Here is a 19,789-nt window from a genome sequence, read left to right as displayed (position 1 = left end):
CCACACACTGATGCAACATCATCTTTTTTATTTCTAGATTAACACAATATTTAGAAGAAATATACTCTTTTAAAATAATTTTAAAATTTACCTGATCCATTTAGTTTGATGTTTTCCCCCTCTCTCATAGACTATGGAAGATTCCATGTTGACAATCAGTTTTGGAGACTGGATGGAGTTACCAGGACTGAAATTTAAGGATTGGGCAGCTAGTAAACGCAGGTAAAGATGCTATGTTTCTTAAAGTGATAAATGCAGAAAATGTGATTGCTGTAAATAGAACAATTTTAAAAACTATTATCTAGCAGTTCTCAATAATTAAAGTGGTGCATCTCCTTCCCAGAATGTGGTAGGAAATGGTATACTTTATTTAACAAAATGGAAATTGGTCATTATAGTTTCACCTGACCATTTTTTTTTAAATTATAAACTTATGTGTACATAAAGCAAATATAGTAAATTGTTTTGTATTTAATCTTCTTGTTCAAGGTCTTTGACTGAAAGTTTTTAGTAAGATAATTCATTTGTTTTCTCATGCTGTTACACTCGTCCTTTTTCTTTTAAACCTCATTTACTCAGAAGTTTACAAAAAAGAATTTCAGAGCTACATTAAAGTGACTCAAATATCCTATTGGTTACCAGTGCCGATTATAAAATATAAGCCACTTTATATATTTTTGTAGATATTACCTGAGTGCTTACGTAATTCAAATAGTATTTGGAGTAGTTACATGGTACTGATTAAATCGCCCATCTTAAAAATGAACCTTAATATAGGCTTGAACAGCATCTTGTTTTTTAATTAAAGAATACATACTTAAATTTAAGCTATGCTTATAAACAAGTTTTATTGTGTTTAAAGTGCTTATTACCATGAAACAAATGGAATTACTTGTGGGAATAAACACTTCATTGTTGTGATTGCAGGACTGGACTCATAGATGGAAGGTTTAGACATTATTAATTATGAGGATAAATTTCTCTGAAGAGGTTTTAAGGAAAAGGAAATTTATGGGTACAGAAGGAAATATGAAAGCGCACAAAAGAGTGGGAATAAGAACTGAATGTAGGAGTAAGAGTTGGAAGAAGCATGAGAGGGAATGATAGGGAAAGGGGATACTAAGAGAAATTAGATCAGCTATATAGGAGGGAGGAAGATTGTGGTGGGGGCTAATCAGTGAAGCTAAGGAGCTTGATTTTAATACATTGCAAGACAGGCAGGGCCCTACCAAATTCATTGCAGTGAAAAACTCATCACGGACCCTGAAATCTTATGTGCTTTTACCCTGTACTATACAGATTTCACGGGGGAGACCAGAATTTTTCAAATTGTGGGCCCTGACCTAAAAGGTAGTTGCTGGGTGGTCACAAAGTTATTTTAGGGAGATCATGGTTTTGGGATACCCAGTTCTAAAGGTAGTGCCTCATCAGCAGGAGCAGAAGGGTGGTAGTTGTGTAACTGCCTTGAAGAGGAGTATTAATGTACTCATGTGATTAAGTTTTTGTAGGGTCAGGGCTTTACATATGAAAACAGTGATGGTATTAAATAAGAATAATTGAATTTTATTAATTTTTTATATACATGAGTAAATAGGTCACTGACTCCATAACTCTTCATATCAACTTCCATATCCTGATCTTTCCCAGTAAGGTCTTCATACTTCAATTCTGTTTCTAGGGTTTTTTTTAAAGTTTTCTTTTCAGTTTTGCACATATTCAGCTGTTCATACATATCCTATTTTAATCGGTGATAAAAGTCCTGGTCAAGATGGCAACTTCCTATTTGATATTATTTATATGCAAGATAGTTATAAAGTTTATTTACTCTCTTTATTTAGAGATAGTAATCAGAATACCTTGTATTTTACACTTAACTCGGTTATGTAGTTCTTTTGTACATGGTAAGTTGCATTGCTGCTACTTACATGTTATACTAGATATGGACGGGCTACAGAGTTTCCTTTATAGGGAGAGATATCAGAGATATGTCTGTCTTCAGATCCTTTAATGCACTCTTGGCTGTAACTATTATCAACTCAGGTAAGGATATTTTTCTGAGACTATGCCAGTATGAATCAAAGCCAAGACTGAGCCCCATACATTCTGTGTATGCACAATAGACACATTCCACTTAGAGCATAAAGAAAAACAAATATTGTTTAGTTATAAATGGGCTATATTCAGGTGTGGTTTTTTTTTTTTAAATAAAAGCAGAGCAGTATTAACTCCAGAGTTCACTCCTGCACATGACTAACATTTTGGATTTAGTTCAAGACCTTTGCAAGCCACTAAAAAAACTTAATTTTAGTTTCAGCTATATTACAGATATAATTTGGGAACTGTACACACGTAAGATTCAGTAACACTTTTAATTAAAAGACCATGTTTCCCATGCTTATATCTTTGCTCAGTTATAGCAGGTTGTGATGCAATTTTCCATACCAAGTACCTTCTGCAGGCTGCATTTTTGGGGGAAATTTCAGCAAAATATAGTTCAGCTGCTTTTGACAATGAGATTAGGGAAAAAAAGTATGTTTTGCCACTTTTTTTTTTTAAACTTACATCTGTTTCTTTAAGTGGCACGAGGGAATTCTTTTTGCTGTCCTTATGAAAATTCACCCAGATTTAGCCTTAATGCACAGGTAGTGTTGAGAAATCAGGTGCTCAAAACAGAATTTAGGTTGAAAGCTCTGACATCTGGAAGTTAGGTTTTAAAATGTAATCTTGTTATAAATTAAGTGGAATTTATATACCACGTCCTTTGGATTTCATTTGATTTGAAGTCTTAATGAGACCTACAAAACGTACCAAGTTTGTTAAAAAATTATTTCAGTAACACAAAGTTATTAACTGAGTTTGTTGTCCTCTTGTTTAAAATGATCTAATGACTAATTTGAATTACTAAAAAAGCCAGGAAAATTTCTCAAATTATTGACCAGCTTAAAAATTAGAGAACTAATTTTGTTCGAACCTCACTTACTTTGTGTTCCCAAAATGAAAAGTTGCACGCAGTGTTTTTGGAGCCATGTTGATTCCAGGATATTAGAGACAAGGTGGATAAGGTAGACTCATCTCCACTGCTACAGTGATTATCATTCCTTCACAACACAACTGTCAAGATCCGTGGGTCCTACACATGCCTATCACAATGTGTGGTAAAAGTTAAAAAAACAATGAATAGTCTAGTAGCACCTTAAAGACAAACAAAACATGTAGGTGGTATCATGAGCTTTTGTGGGCACAACCCACTTCTTCAGATGACAGAAGTGTTGGAAGTCCAGATCCAAGAATAAATAAGGGAAGGAGGGGGTGGGGAAGGGAGGAGAAGGGAAAAAAACGGAGGGGAGGAAGAAAAAAAAGAGACAGTGAATAGATAAGCTTCATAGGGGTAGCCGAGTTAGTCTGTAACAGGAAAAACTTAAACAACAAATAGTCTATCCAGTGCAGTTAATAGCTCAATAACCATGTGGGTTAAATCAGACAATCATGAAGAAACCCTCACAGGAAAACAATTCAAGATAAAACTACCCTATTACAGGTGGATGAACACATTTTACAAAGTCATCACTCTGTCTGACCTATCCATTCTCAAAGCACACTTGCACAACATTTTCAAAATATGATCTTGGAAGGTTATTTTCATAACTTTTATTAGATGCTAAGAATCCTGGTCTTAATAAGGACAGTGGATTTATGGTTTTTCACAACAGTTGTCCTACGACTACAGGGATGTTAGCAGGCCACTTCACTTTTAATGGTCATTTAGAATGTGTGCTAACTACTTTACTAAACTATCTGTTCAGTCTCGGCCTTGCTCTACACTGCTGCTTAAGTTGATGTAAGTTATCTCACTCAGGGGCATGAAGAAATCCCCCCTCTGAGTGATGTAGCTTACATTGACCTAATGCGGTGTCTATACCGTGCTGTGTCAGAAAGACATGCTCTTTTGCTGAATTACTTTCCACCTTTTCAGGAGGTGGAGTACTGAAATCAATGGGAGAGCGTTTTGCCATCAATTTATTTGCCTCTTCACCAGACCTACTAAAGTGATGCTGCTGCATTGATTCCAGTGGTACTCCTTTAGTGTGCCAGTGTATACTAACCTTTGTATTTAGCTGAGACACTCAGTACCTTTCCTAGACATGAAGAAGAGCTCTATGTAACTCAAAAGCTTGATTTTCTCACCAATAGAAGTGGGTCTAATAAAAGATAGTATCTCGCCCACTTTTCTCTCAGACATAAAAAGAGCACTTTACAGTCTTGTCTTTAAACTTCACACAATAACACATATTGAACTCAATATATTTATGTTGAGAGTGAAGTGCTGAGTCAATCCTGTTTAAATTTGTGTCTGTTCATTCAGTATTTCAAACATGATATTCGACCCATTCATTAAACCACAAATGTTAACTGGAAGCCTTTGTTTCTGTTTCAGAAGTATAAAGAGTGACAGAGTGATGCCAGAGGAAATTGCTTGCTATTATAAACAGTATGTTAAAGTCATGGGCCTCCAGAAGAACTTCCGAGACAACACTTACATAACATCTGTTTCAAGACTTTACCGAGAACAGGATGATGAAGATAAAAGCCAAGTGAATGAAGATATTTCAACACAACATTTGCAAATGAAAAAGGAAGATGTACAAACATCGCTGGTCAAGAAAAACTGGGAAGTCAGAGGTTATCAGAGAACAACGGACGGTTCTCAAGTGCCCTTCTGCCTCTTTGCTGAGAATGTGGCTCTTGCAACTGGAACCTTTGATTCTCCTGGACGACTACAAGTTGAAGGAGAAGAATTTCCATTTGTGTTTCATTCCATGTCTGACTTTGGAGCTGCCATCAGCAAAGGAAAACTACGTGGGAAAGTAGACCCTGTCTTAATTGTGGGTGCTGGACTCTCAGCAGCTGACGCAGTACTGTGTGCTTACAACAATAACATCCCTGTAATTCATGTGTTTCGTAGAAGGGTTGCCGATCCAAGTTTAATTTTCAAACAGTTACCTAAAAAACTTTATCCTGAATACCATAAAGTCTATCATATGATGTGTACTCAGTCACATGCTGTGGACTCTAATCTACATTCTGCTTACACCAGTTTTCCTGAGCACCATGTACTTTGCTTCAAGCCAGACATGAAATGTGTCCTACAGAGTGCCTCTGGATTGAAGAAAATCTTCAAGTTCTCCATAGCCTTAGTATTGATAGGTTCTCACCCTAATTTGTTCTTTCTAAAGGACCAAGGTCAGGGGATAGGTCATATCGCAAACCAGCCAATCACATGCAAGGGTAATTCTATTGAGATTGATCCATATACTTATGAGTGCACTAAGGAAGCCAATCTTTTTGCATTAGGCCCACTGGTTGGAGACAATTTTGTACGTTTTTTAAAAGGAGGTGCATTGGGCATTGTGCGATGTTTGGCTTCAAGACAAAAGAAGAAACATCAACTAATTGTTGAAAGAGGCGGTGAGGATGGAGTCCCCTAAAACATGCAGTCATATAAACTTTCATACATGGAATTACAGGCATACACTAACAAGCATCTCATTGACAGTTAAATTTGTTAGTAGCCTCTTATTTGTTATGTATGCAAGCGAGGCTTGTATTGCCTGGTAGAGGATGCTGACACTACACTACTTCACCCTTTTCAAAAGCCACAGGGGTGGTCTACTGATTTTAAGTGCTCTGTCCCCAGCTAGAATTTCTTCCAAATAGACAGCAAAGTAAAACTAATTTACATTTACTTGCCTGTGGTTACTTGCTCAAATAGGGCACTGCTGAAGAGCTACTCTTTATTCTTAGTGTTTCACCATACTTATGTGAAACTCTAGCTCTAAGTTAAGTTGTAAAAACAGAAAGCGCTCCTTGTGACCATTTTTGGTGTCAAAGCAAGTGTGTGTATTTTGAACAAGGATTTTATTTATTTTGCCCTAGTAATACTGGCACTTGTATAAACCTTTATTTAGCACTTAGTAAAATGGTCTTTACAATAAACAAAGAGGATTTCTACAAGCAGGAAAAGCTTGGCTGAAGCAGTTGAACCAGATTCATCTTAATTTGGTACTGCAATAATAGGGAACAGCATTCCTTTAACCTTAGTTGCTAATTTGACAATACACTTATGATTCTGTCAAGCGTATGCCTACACTTCCATAAGGACCATTACATACCATTTTATAGAGATCTGTTCCAAGAGTACTCTGGTTTACAGTAAAACAATAAAGTGCTGATAAAAGTGCTCTTACTATAGTGTCAATACAGTGAATACCTAATATACTTTTGAAAAGGAAATGTTGAGAAGTAACTGTAAAACTTGTAAAAAAATTTCTCACAGTGTCGCTAAAGAAGTCTGGATGCGATCTCTTATGTGGTGGAGATAGGAGGCAGACCTGCCCTTTACCTTTGTACAGTAATGTTTAACATTACTACTAAGATATCTCTAATGGCTTTAAAAAAGCCAAGGTCTAAAACTGTCACCTCATGCAAAATGGCTAAGCCTGGATAGAAATGTTCCTGCAAAATCATCTTTCTTTGCTTATGGGTGTGGCAGGGATGCATACTCAATATTGTAAAATGACATGGATTAAATTTCATACCACTGGTTTCTAAGGTGAGACCTAGACTCTCAAGCCCAAATATTTAGATGAATAAACTGTTGTAGACACTACCCAATGTTATTTATGGTACTTGGAGCAAACAGTGGATTGAAAGATTCTAAATAATTATCATAACTAATTTAGTACGAATGTGAACCCCCTTTGGCTAAGTGTTTAGTTTTAATCCATTACCAAGCACTTTCATGCAAATCTAATGTGGTAAAAGACATAATGTCTAAATCAGTTCACTAATTTCTGCTCTTGTGTATTGTAGTGTATATAGTGGTAGTTTGGATTAAAAAGACCTTTATGTATATGATTAAAATGAAACAAACAGAAAAGAACCCTGAGGACATACTTAGAAAACATGTATATTGGTGATGTACCTATTCTGCTGTCTCAACCATGTCTCTCTTGAGTTGCACTAATTCAGTAACAGGCACAATTTTTCTCTTTTCCTCCTTGACATCCTTATAGATACCTGAAAACTGCTATCATGTCCCCTCTGTCTTCTCCTTTCCAAGCTAAACGAGCCCCGTTCTTTGTCTTCCTTCATAGGTTATGTTCTCTAGACTTTTAATCATTCTTCTTGCTCTTCTCTAGACCTTCTCCAATTTCTCCACATCTTTCTTGAAATGTGGTGCCCAGAACTGGACACAATATTCCAATTGAGGCCTAATCAGCGCAGAGTAGAGTAGAAGAATGACTTCTTGTGTCTTGTTCACAACTCTCCTGTTAATGCATCCCAGAATCATATTCGCTTTTTTTTGCAACAGCATCAAACTGTTGGCTTATATTTAGCTTGTGGTCCACTATGACTGCTAGATCCCTTTCTGCAGTACTCCTTCCCAGACAGTCGCTTCCTATTCTGTATGTATGAAACTGATTGTTCCTTCCTAAAATAAGGTTTACGGGTTCTTTCGAAAAACGGTTGTTTTAGACTGCATTTTTTGGCAATAAAACCTTTTCTACAAAAAGGGTCAGAAGAGGATATGCAAATGATGCACAAGAATATGCTGATCAGTGCTTCATTTGCATTTCCTCTTTCGGAAGGGGAAAGCAGTCTAAATGTACCTCTCATGGAGAACTTTGCACGTGTCCTTATTAAACTTCATCCTATTTACCTCAGACCATTTCTCCAGTTTGTCCAGATCATTTTGAATTATGACCCTATTGTCCAAAGCACTTGCAACCCCTCCCAGCTTCGTATCATCTGCAAACTTAATAAGCATACTCTCTATGCCAATACCTAAATCGTTGATAAAGGTATTGAACAGAACTGGTCCCAAAACTGATCCCAGTGGAACCCCACTTGTTATGCCCTTCCGGTAGGATTGTGAACTGTTAATAACTACTCTCTGAGAATGGTTATCCAGCTAGTTATGCACCCACCTTTTAGTAGCTCCATCTAAGTTGTATTCGCCATTATCTTCCCTGGAACAGAAATTAAACTGACTGGTCTATAGTTTCCTTTTTATGAATGGGCACTGTATTTGCCCTTTTCCAGTCTTTCTGGAATCTCTCCCGTCTTCCATGATTTTTCAAAGATGATAGCTAAAGGCTCTGATACTCCTCTATTCGCTCATTGAGTATTCTAGGATGCATTTCATCAAGCCCTGGTGACTTGCAGACATCTAACTTTTGTAAGTGATTTTTAACTTGTTCTTTTTTACTTTATCTTCTAAACCTACTCCATTGCCACTAGTATTCACTATGTTAGGCAATCCATCATAAGACTTTTTGGTGAAGACCGAAACAAAGACGTCATTAAGCATCTCTGCCATTTCCATGTTTCCTGTTACTGTTTGTCCCTCCTCGCTAATGGGCCTACCCTGTCCCCAGTCTTCCTCTTGCTTCTAATATATTTCTATTAATATCCTAATATATTCAGTTGAAGGGTAAGGAATATATATGTTAAAAATCTAGTTATGTAGTTTACAGACTTCAGCAATTTATAAAATCACTTTAATAGTGTAACAATGTGAAAAAATAATTTTAAATTGCTTTTGTTCCTAGTCATGCCCACGATTTGAATTTAGTCATTTCGTATTTCATCAATTAACCACTTTTTTTTTATCTAGAAAGCAAAGGGCCATGTCAATAATTGTGGTTAAATCTATTTTTTTTGCATTACCAATCATGGTGTAGACCATTACAATCTTTCCACTTCATTTTAACAGGAGTTATATATGCAATAACTTAAAAATTATACCTAATTATTTATACCTAATTAATTCATAGTTTGCCTATGAATTTTGAATTTATTACTTAAGTGACATACATTAAGTATGTACTAAAGATTTTATTAAAGAACCTAATTATGCTTGTAACAACTTGTAATAGGTTTTAATGGTGGTGAGGCACATCCAAAATTTGTTTGACATTTATGGTAGGTAACTCACAAAATAACATTACAGATTATAAAAAAGCATTTCCATCTTTCATGAAAACATTTATTTTTCACATACTTCAAAGAGACACGCACAAAAGCTATAGAAGAGTAAGACTAGTCCCATCTTTAACTACAGCAAGTACTTAGTATTATGAATGCATAACATAATGACAAAAGTTAATTGCAGAACTTTTTATTCAGGGATTATATTGGCATCCATTGGAAGGTGCTGTGAAACTAGAGCAAAGAGTTATGATGTCTTCCATTCTTGCTTGTGTTCCTAGGTATTCAACTAAGTTGTGAGCATAAGTCAAATGGTGGACAAAGCAGTAGTTTTCAATATGCATGTATAGAGTTTGAAGAATACAGCCGGTCCCCAACTTACAGCCACCTCGACTTACGACCATTCGCACTTACGACCAAAGTGGTCGTAAATGCGGGCTCCGAGTTACAAATGTGATCAGCGCTTACGAACAGTGCAGTCGCAATGTAACTCAATGGGTTCTGAGTTACGACAATTCCAAGTTACGGCCAAGTGTTTGGTTCATAACGCATTCGTAACTTGGGGACCAGCTGTAAATGTTAGCTAGCCAGTATGTAAAGTTTTTTTTTTTTTTTTTTTTAACCGACTGAAGTGGTACTGAGAAATCTTCCTTTTACGTTAGGAGCTGCTAGCTTTCTATTTGCAACTGGCTTTTATTTACCTGGTGTAAAAACTTGCCTATGAATTATGCAGACTAATCTTGGGTATTTTCTGAAGACATGGACTTACTTTACAAATTGATAAGAAAATTGCAATTAACTGGTGTAGCACTAATTTGAATTGTATAACAATGCAATTTTCATGAAAAGTTTGATTTAACTTGTTGGTATGGAATGGTCCTGCAAAACCAAAGGATAAAGTTTGCCATTGGTAAGTTGCGGTAGGCCAAATCAAATTCTTAAAAGGAAAGTTGTCTCTACTTCCCTTGCCCGCTAATATCAGAGATTTTACTATAAACTACAATTAAATATTAGATTTTAAAATAGTTTAGAAGGTTGGGTAAAACAATACTACTGATACAAAAACAAGTAAAAAAAGAAATGCAATGTTAATTAATTTATAATTATACAATTATAAAGTATTCACATTCTGTTTTATAGTAGGTTAATGGAAAATACTTTATAGTTGCCTTTAATTTAGGAATAGCTTAGAATCCAACAATACAGAGTATATTTCCAAGCTAAATTATAGCTACAAGTTTTTAAAATTATTTTATCTGAGTGTTTTGGACTTAAACCTTAGAATTGCCATACCAGATCTGACTAGCGGTGCATTTAGAATATGATTGTTTTACAGTGGTCATTGTTTAAAGAAAGGCACTTGAATAATAATTATGGGGAGTTAATTTCTTTTGGGGTCTACTAGATTGGCTTAACTTGATATGAGGTCTGACAGGCTGCTAAATATTATACCAGTGTGTAACTGCAGAATTCTTTATTCAGATGCAATCTAATCTTCTCTTGAAGTGTTCACTGAAGGTACTGAGTTCCATAGGTCGATGTGTTATATTATAAACTTTGTCTCCACTAATCCTGACTTGAATTACACCTTCTTTCACTACAGACCAATAGCAGTTCATGACCTTGGAAGGGAATGCTGGACCTAGGCACCTGGCAACGAATCAGAAGAGTTCATTTGAAGTTGTAGAAAATTTAAAATCCTAAATGTAATAATTCAACCCAGTTTTGGGTTAGTTTTCTTAGCTCTGTCACCACAAGGAGGGGGAAATGGAGTAGATTTACTGGGAACCAGCACTAAGATAAGTAAACTTAATGTAGCTGGATAGGATGATTTTGTTTAATCATAACTGAAAGAAAACAATTGCATTCTGGATAATACTCACTGATGGCAAGCAATAAGCAGTGAAAGGAACAATAGGCAGAGAAAGTAGGAAAGGTGACCTAGAACAGCGTTACTTAAAAGTGTGTTCCTTGGCACACTGGTGTGCTGCGAAGAGAACAGAATTCAAAATGGCTGCTCTTAAGGGACAAGCCTTTTTTTTTTTTTTTTGCTCAATTTTTCCCTGGGAAGGCTTTTTTTTTTTCCTCACCTAAAAATTCCTTGGTGCTCCCCAGGAAAAAAAAAAATTGTTTGGTGTTCCTCAGTCTTAAAACGTTTAAGAAACACTGACCTAGAAGGATTCCTCGTTGTCCCTGGAGGGTTTAAATTGGGACCAGAGACTGGAGTATCCACCTTTTAAAGGTTGTCTCAGCAGTTGCTTGCAAATTGAATTTGTAGATCTGGAAAAAGTGGAGAGAAGACAATGCTTGCAGCTTTAAGTGTCTCCCTATTAAGGCTTAAGTTCTGACCATGTTGCCATGCTCCATGACAAATAAACCTAGACGTCTTTGTCTATTGCATTGTCTGCTATGTAACAATCCATCTGGTTCCTTAAGCTGCAGAAGACTTGTTGAATTTTATATTTAAAGTGAAAAGCAAGGTGGAAGAGTTTCTTAGAACAACTTTGTTTAGAGACACTTTTAGAATCTTGCTGACCTGTATGATGCTATTTCTACCCTTAGGGTTGTTTTTTAACTGAGCTGACAAATGGGAGCACATTACCTTAACTAGGAAGAGAAGGAACATTTACTTTTGGAATAAAACTGGGACACAGTTTAAGAACTGCTTTGACTTCCTAAAAGAGGGGCGAAAGTGTCTGTCTTGGAAGAGCTGAATTATCTGGACTCTAAAGTGATGGCAGGTGATACATGTTTTGACAGAGAAAGCAAGGCTTTGTTGACTTTGTTATTCAAGGACCAGAATGGCATCTTCAACACCTTTACTTTGACTCAATTTGAAGAGAACATCAGAAGGGATGTTGGCAAGCTTACCTGGCCTTTCAAACCTATATGAAGATGACAGATGCCAAAGACGATCTGGAGTAAAAACATTTAGAATAGAGGTTGCACCTTTGAGGATTAAAGCTGAGACCTGTGGACTGATCCTTATGCAACAATTGACTAGTACCTAGCATCCCTGGGGTTATTTTTTATTTCTCCTCGTATAAAAATTCTTACATGCCAAGAATGTACTTGTCACAGATTTCTTTATAGATGAGTGCAATGTAAAGATAATTTGTCAGAAATATCTCAAGTCCAATAACATTTAGAAGCAGAGAAGGGATGTTAAATATAGTTTAATCAGCTAATTGACTAGTCAGTTGATTTTTCTGATTAGTCAACAAACAGAAGAGCAGCAGAGGGGTTAGCTCCTGGTCCCAGCAGCTAACCCTGCTGCAGCTCTGCCTTTTAAATATATTAAAAGCCAGCAGAGGACAGCTGATTGCTGGCTCTTAATAAAGGGCTAAAGCACAGCAGGGGGGCGAGCGGCAATCAGCTGGCCCTGCTGGTGCTGGGTTCCCCCAGCTGTGCTTTAAAAAGCAGAATTGCAGCATCTGGGACTGGAGGCAGTGCTGGTGGGAAACCAGCTTTTAATTCAGCTCTCCCCAGCACCAGCCCCTGCTCCCCCCACCCCCTTGTTTTCTCTACTAGAGGCAGCAAGGGTAAGGGGGAAAGCAAATAGTCAACTGTATGATAAGCTTTTGCTTATTGGATAGTCTACTAGTTGCTTACATCCCTAAAAGAAGAGTGAAAAATATTAAGCCCAAGTCAGAGAAAAAGGAGAGACCCAAGAGAGAGTATATGATACTGGAATCACTGTTCCTCCCTCTCCCTTTTATTTTTGTACTGTGTCTTGAGAAATATGGAAAATGCATAGATTGTGGCCACTGATGTGAAATATGTATCCCAAAAAATCTTGAGTTCTCCCTGGAAAAAATTAGTATTAATCCCTTTAACTTTTTGTCAGGTTGCAGATAGCTTGCAAGTAAGAGCAACACAATCAGTAAGACCTAAGGGCTGAGATGAAAGGCTGGGTTAATTTTTTTAAGAGCACTTAAGTACATAAGAGCTAAATTGTGAAGGGCTTTGAAGGAAAGGATCATTCATCCATCCAGAAGATAGATCTGAAGCATAGTGCCAAGATCAACTAGAAAACTGAGCTTGGCAGCTGTGTTTTAAAAGGACCCAAGGTAGGTGTAGTTAAGGTTAGAGAGGAGATGATTCCACTAGTCAAGTCATGAGATGAAACAAGGTTTGACAATGTGGACAAGTAAAGAGTTGGTTCTTATAGATCTTGAAATAGAGAAATTGGAAGATTTGAATATAGCTTGATTACAAGTGTTGAAATTCATATGAAGTCTTGATTGGTGGCCATCAGAAGTGAGACAGAAAAGATGTTTTGGCAGGAAAAATGGAGCTCATTGTTTGCCAAGTTCAATTTAAGTTGCCAGATCAGTGAAAACAGTGGCTTTCAATCTTTCCAGATTACTGTACCCATTTCAAGAGTTTGATTTGTCTTGCATATCCCAAGTTTGACCTTGCTTAAAAGCTTACAAAATCAGCAAGGTGTCATGGCATACTATTACTGAAAAATTGCTTTTTATGTAGCCGATTGTAAAACTAGGCAAATATCCTAGATGTATCCTCTGAGTTCTCCGTGGGGTACAAAATACTGCTTGTGTTGAGAAACACAAGCCAAGTGGAATAGATTCTGAGTAGTGAGGCATGTGTTTGAGTCATAAGCACAAAGATAGTGGCTAGGACCCATTAAAGTGAGTAAGATTGCCTAGACATTTTGTGAAGTACAAAGGGCAGATATATAGGCAGACGCTACAGAAAGAGAATTGGAAGAAAGACTCAGCAAACAACATGCTAAAGGGAATAAACATAGTAGCAAAGGAGAGTCATGGGAGGATGGAGCCATGAAAGCTGATAGTGGGCAGTGTGTCAAGTACTAGATGGCGATCAATGTCACAAGGAGAGAAGATGGAGCAGAAGCCCTCAGCTTTGTCTAGAAAGAAGACATGAATGAAGAGGAAAGAAGTTGGGTATTTGAGGCAATGACTGCAAATGAAGTTGAGTCAGTTTGGGCAATGATTGGAAAGGCAAGTGAAGTCAAGGTTGAGGTGTTTAAGATGAGGGAGACTAAAGGATGCTTATATCGTGAGGGGAAGAAAAGTGAGAATGAAGCCAAAGGGGATGAGCAGTGGGATGGGGTCCCAGGAGCAGATGGAAAGGCTACAGAGCAACAAAGAAACCTCAGTGTTAGCAGGTGGGTGATCAGGCCCTGGAGGCAATCATGTTTAAGACCTGTTAACTGTCAGATCCCAGAGAGAAGCACAGCACATGCACTGAAGACTGCCTGAGGGGGAATAGGGGAGAGCATGAGCAGCTCAAAATTTTCTGACGACACCATCTCTGCAAGTCACAAAGCACTCACCTGGGATGTAGGAGAATAGAGTTCAAGTACCTTCTAGAGCACATCCCACTTCCCAGGTGAGTAATAGGGATGTAAGCAAGTAATCGACTACCTGATAAGCCTAGGCTTATTGGGTAGTCCAGGCAACTACTTGCTTCCCCTCCCCATTTCCCTTGCTGCCTCTGATACAGAGGCAGCAAGAGGGAGGGGGGAATCAGGTGCTGGGGAGGAGAGCTGACTTAAAATGCAGTCCCCCCCAACACTGTCTCCATGGTGCTGCCTGTCTCCCCCCCCCCCCCGGGGATGTTGCCCCTATCAGAAAGGGGTGTGTGTGTGTGTTCGTTCCCCCCCAGGCGGGGGAAACTGCCACAAAGCAGCCTCAGCCCACAGTGGGCCCAGGCTCACCCTGGGTCTGGGACCTACCCCTGCAACACCTCTGCAATTTAAATGTAGTAGAAGCTGGGATGCCAGCATGCCTGGGTCTTGCTACATTTAAATTGCAGAGACGCAGCAGGGGTAGCTCCTGGACCCTTATTGACTAATCGTGTAGTTGATAAAAATTGTATCGACTACACGATTAGCGGATTACCTGCCTCTTAACATCCTTAATGAGTAACCACTGGGCTAGGACTCATTCCTATTGCAGGGCTTCTACCATATAAGCAATTAAATATTCACTAGAGCAGGGACTTGAATCTGTCTCCCACATCCTGAGTGCCCTAATCCATGGGCTTTAGTCAGTCTCTCTCTCAATATCTATGCATACATATAAGAATAGCAGCTCTGACGTGAGAGATTGAGACTCGTTCCAGAATATCCTGTAGCTTGCTGGTTAGGGCATTCATTTGGCTTGAAATTCCTGCTCCAAATTATGCATGCTTCCAGCTGTGTTTTGGGGCATGTATCAATTCTTAGGTATGCTCAGCCTATGGAAGCAGCCCCTGGTAGCAAGATAGGCTTGAAAATTCTGCTTTGGGGCTCAAGTTGTGGATTGGACAACTGGTGTCAGGACTTTGGCACTTGAGTCCCTTAGACTCCTACTAGATTAGATTGAATCTGACTGATGGCTTTGGAAAGTACCAATGGTACCTGAACTATTGGACTTAGCTATCTAAATAGCTTTGTGAATCTACCATTAGCCCTGTTCCACAGGTAGAGAAACTCAAGTACAGAGCAATGAAGGGACTTGACCAAGGTCCTCTAGCAGGTTAGGAGCAGCACTAAGGTCCCCTAACTCCCACTGTTTCCAGTGATACCCTTTGCTTCGTGGTCTCAGCTTTGTCCAGAACAATTACTCTTAGTTCACAGGAAAGAAGTCATGTGGCTTTTGGATGACTTCTGCTTATTTTTCTTGGATGGAGAACTTTTTGCAAATAGAAAGTGAAAGATAAGAAATGGTATTTTCTCCTCATTGGAAGAGAAGTAACCTTTGTGAAGGGAAACTTTCCCAGAAGAGGAATAGAAAAAAGGATAAATGCTTGCTACAGCCATAAAATAAAATCAGGCTCTTACAAATGCAGCAGGCAAAGCCACTGGCTGATTGAGCAATTCTTATAATTCTCTTCAAAGTGCTTGAGCTATGTATGTCCTGAGAAAGAAGTGTGCAAGCCATTTGTGAATGATAATGGAGACATTATGTAAAAAATAACATTGCAGTTATGTGCCTTTTCCTACCCAAAGTGAAACATTGTCTTTAACAGAAAAATATTGCAGTTGCACAGAAGCACATTTACATGTGCTTTAATTTACAGCACATGTGCACAGGTGTTTAATTAGGGCCCATACATGAGGTACTTTTAATTTGTGCTAGTGATGTTCACAGATTATAGAAAGAGGTGAAGTGGGTTTTGAAGAGTCCTAGCGCCTGTGATTACTTTACACAAACAGTCCCAATAACTTAGTGAGCAGGTTTTGATTTTCTGTATTATTTCAAAATCATTTAAAAAATCTCCTACTGAAACAGAACAAAGGCCAAAGTTTAAAAATGGATATTTAAGGTGAACTGATTTAATTGAACTTTTGTTTAAAATGAGTGTTTTCATTTTCAAACAGCATAGTAACTTCACTTATGAATTTGGTACTTGATAATACTGAAAAGCTCAGTAGAGCCCGGCAAATCTGCTTTATATCCATGGGTATCTGCAGCTGTGTATGCAGATATCCACGGTTCATTTTTGTGACTACAGATGCAGATACAAAATTTGTATCTAGAACCCTGCAAACCTTTTATGTCTCCAGGTATCTGCATCTGTGGATCACTTTTGTGGACGCGGATACAGATTTTGTGTCCATGTAGGACTCTAAATGTCAGGCTCTCCTCAGCTTTTAAAATTTCAGGTAGCTTTGGAAACAGCAGTACCCTGACTTAACACTTTAAGGAGATGTTAAAGATCAGATCTCATCCACTGATTGGGGCAAATACTTAAGAGGCATTTAGGGTATAGTCAAAATGGCTCATCCAGTGCTCTGAGTGGCAGTTATAGCCAACTTTAAAATTATATTTGATTCCAGATTGAGCCTGTAATGAAAAAACAATATCTGGGTTTTTAAAAAACCCTCTTAATATGTGATATTTGAAACTAAGCAAATATACGTTCAATAGCTAGCTACATGTGACACAGCAAGATGATTACTAACACTTTGAAATGATCAGTGTAGGTTACAGCTAGCATATGGAACCTCAAGTTGGGCACAGTCTTCTTTAAAAGTAATTGAAAAAAAATCACCAATGTGAATAATGCTGCCATCCACAGACCTAAGTTTCTTTAAGTTCATTTAATTCTGTGCACCATATGATTAACCAGATCTCTGAGTCATAGGTCATGGCTAGTAGGTTTTAGACCAGCTTTCCTCCTCCTGTTGGGGAGAGAAATTTTATTCTGAGCACACTAACAATGCTGTTCACTGGTTTGATCAAATAACTGTCAGAATAAAATCTGTCTACAGTTGACAGGAAAATTTAAGAATTCTGCCATCCACAACCATAGCTATTGCAGTGGCTACTAGGTAAACCTAATATGGTCATAGACAACATTGAAAATAAAACTATGTCTCACATGAAAAAAGACTTACAAAGTTTCACTCTAACAGAGCCAGCTCTGTTGCAGAAAGGCAAATAGGTGCTGAGTTGTCACTTTAATTGTAAGGTTTTTTTCAAACCTAACAGGTAGAAAGTGTAGCCATGAGGGGATGGGAGTAGAAGTGAGAAACTTTCACCAACAGGTTGGTTCAATAAAAGACAAGTTCTTGAAGTACACAGACTGCTACTTCTTTCCCCAAGCTCTCCATAGTGCAAAAGCTGCCTCTTTCACCAACAGAAGTAATAAAGTAAAAAAATTCACTCTGTTCAATCCATGATTTTTAGTGTCTAGCAAAGTTATCCCAGTATATCTGTTTTATGTATCTTAAGCATTTGTGCTTTGAGCCCTAGTGTAGGGCAAATTATTACCATTACATGAAGAGCTTAAATTAATCTGCTTAAAAAAATAGAGTAATAGCAGAAGTTTCTCAGACTAAGAAAAAAACTTGAAGTGGAGCCTTAAATACCTAAAAGGGTGCATCATAGCACTGGTTTGAAACAAAGGACTTTAAAGTTTTGAACCAGAAATGTGGACTCAAATACCAAAACAGTGACTTTGTTTTCTTTAATAAAAGCAGGACTAAACTCTTACAACAAGAGATAATTTAATCCCACATATATTGTACACTGAAACCAGCAAACATTGTCAAGATGCTTTTGTTGTAGGTTCATTGTAAATTCAAGAAACAACTTATCTTCTCCTTTTCACGTTAGGATCATATCTGCAGTAAGAGGAAAAAAATGTCATAAGTAAACAGTTATCTACTATTTATTTCAAGTATTCCAATCTAAATGCTTCATTTTAACAGTTAAAAATTGACATTTCCTTTTCTCAGTGGGGGGCAGAAGGACAGCTTTGAGTGAACAGCTTTGGGGAGTGTTTAACCTTCCGTGGGACTTCATTTTATTGCCAGTAAAATAAAGAGTTACACCTGGACTGTGCCATTTCTAGAATTTGTGAGTTTTTGTTAAAGGTATCTTACTACTGTCTGGGATTTTTAAATGTCTTAATATTGCAGTCAAAAGAAAATCCAGACATTTCACCATGAAAACGTATTTCTTGATTCAATATTAACCTATGAACATTCTTACAAGAACTTCCTCCCACAAACAATGAAGGTACCGATAGCAACTTTGTCTCATGCTACAGCTCAGTTCACAGATGCTATTACCAATTCCTTCCTCTTCTCATACTTGATTCTTCTCCAGCTCCTTCCTAGCACTTGATCTTTTAATTATTTTTTTCAATAAAGTACAAAATGATTAACTAGTGTCTAGGAATGTGTTTATACTTTTTGAATTCAAACCCTGACCTTTTCTCTCTCCAATTTCTGCCTCCAGCCCAAGAAAAAACAAAAAACCCTTTTCCTCTAACTTGCTTTGTTTTCACAGATGAATAGGTTACAAGCCCTACTCAATGATCAGGCAGTTTTACTTCCTTAAGTCGGATTTCATTTATTAAGCTTTTTTTCCTACCCCTGTCCTAACACAGGAAAATGTCACAACTTGTGAGCCAATTTACATCACCCCTTAACTAGAAATGTATTACAGGTCATTGCTGTCACTAGGCAACTCATTTATCCTTTTTGGGGAAAAAGAAATAAACTGTGAATAATTAGCACAGTACTGTTAATACACTTCATTTGGAAAAGCTCCTTACCAGTTTGAATATGCTATCTTCTAATGCTTTATACTGCACTATGCTAGTTCAACTGGTGAATGTTCTGCAATAGCAGTCCTTTAAAAATATTGGTTAAATTAGATACAACTGATAGCAACTCAAGTCTCACAATTACTGCTAGTTCCTTCACATAGGGAAACATACAGGACGTACTTTTTTTGGCTGAATGAGTAAGAACCTTAGCAGGGTCCATGCCTGTCCTGCCCCCACATACTGCTCAAAGTGGCCATCTGTGGGGGCCACATGCAGGGCTGGCCCGAGCCATTTTGGCATCCCAGGCGCTAGGCGAGCGGTGCCGCCCCGGGTGCAGAGCACATGTGCGAGCCTGCCCCTGGCGTGTGCGGGCAGGCGCACGGCATGTGTGTTGCCCCGCCACCGGCATGCAGCCCGATGCCGCCCGGGCAGGCTGCACCTGGCCATGCAGGGCCCTGCAGCCGCAAGAGGAAGGGCATGCCGGGGGTTAATGCAGCCCGCTGGGAGCCGGGCGCACAGCGCCTGATGGCAGCTACAAGGAGCGCCGCACGCCCTTTACAGCTGCCATCAGGCGCCCCCCATCAGTTGGCGCCCCGGGCAGCTGCCCCACTTGCCCACCCCTTAGTCCGGCCCTGGCCACGTGCTTCTCTGAGTGCCATGAGCCAGGAGGGGAGAGGTTTCGCTCACTACCCCACCCCCAGCACAATCCCCAGGCTTGCAGTGCTGCAGGCAGCTCTTTTGAGTGGCGTGTGAGGGCATAAAGGCA

General features: G+C 38.5%; 2 protein-coding genes across 4 annotated transcripts in view; one reads left to right on the top strand and one right to left on the bottom strand.

The window, feature by feature from the left end:
- Positions 1–18,311, top strand: part of OSGIN2 (oxidative stress induced growth inhibitor family member 2) — a 43,117-nt gene extending 24,806 nt beyond the window's left edge. For both annotated transcript variants that reach the window (XM_075920422.1, XM_006127496.4), the window contains exons 5-6: positions 131–222; positions 4,436–18,311. In XM_075920422.1, the coding sequence (XP_075776537.1) occupies positions 131–222; positions 4,436–5,486 (1,143 nt within the window). In that variant the 3' untranslated portion in view covers positions 5,487–18,311. The remainder of the gene's footprint in view (positions 1–130; positions 223–4,435) is intronic.
- NBN (nibrin) overlaps positions 17,920–19,789 on the bottom strand; it is a 52,292-nt gene continuing 50,422 nt past the window's right edge. For both annotated transcript variants that reach the window (XM_075920420.1, XM_075920421.1), the window contains one exon: positions 17,920–18,091. In XM_075920420.1, the coding sequence (XP_075776535.1) occupies positions 18,061–18,091 (31 nt within the window). In that variant the 3' untranslated portion in view covers positions 17,920–18,060. The remainder of the gene's footprint in view (positions 18,092–19,789) is intronic.

Source organism: Pelodiscus sinensis, chromosome 2 (genome assembly GCF_049634645.1).
Source record: "Pelodiscus sinensis isolate JC-2024 chromosome 2, ASM4963464v1, whole genome shotgun sequence".
Classification (NCBI taxonomy): domain Eukaryota; kingdom Metazoa; phylum Chordata; order Testudines; family Trionychidae; genus Pelodiscus; species Pelodiscus sinensis.
This window is presented reverse-complemented; position numbering and strand designations above follow the sequence as displayed.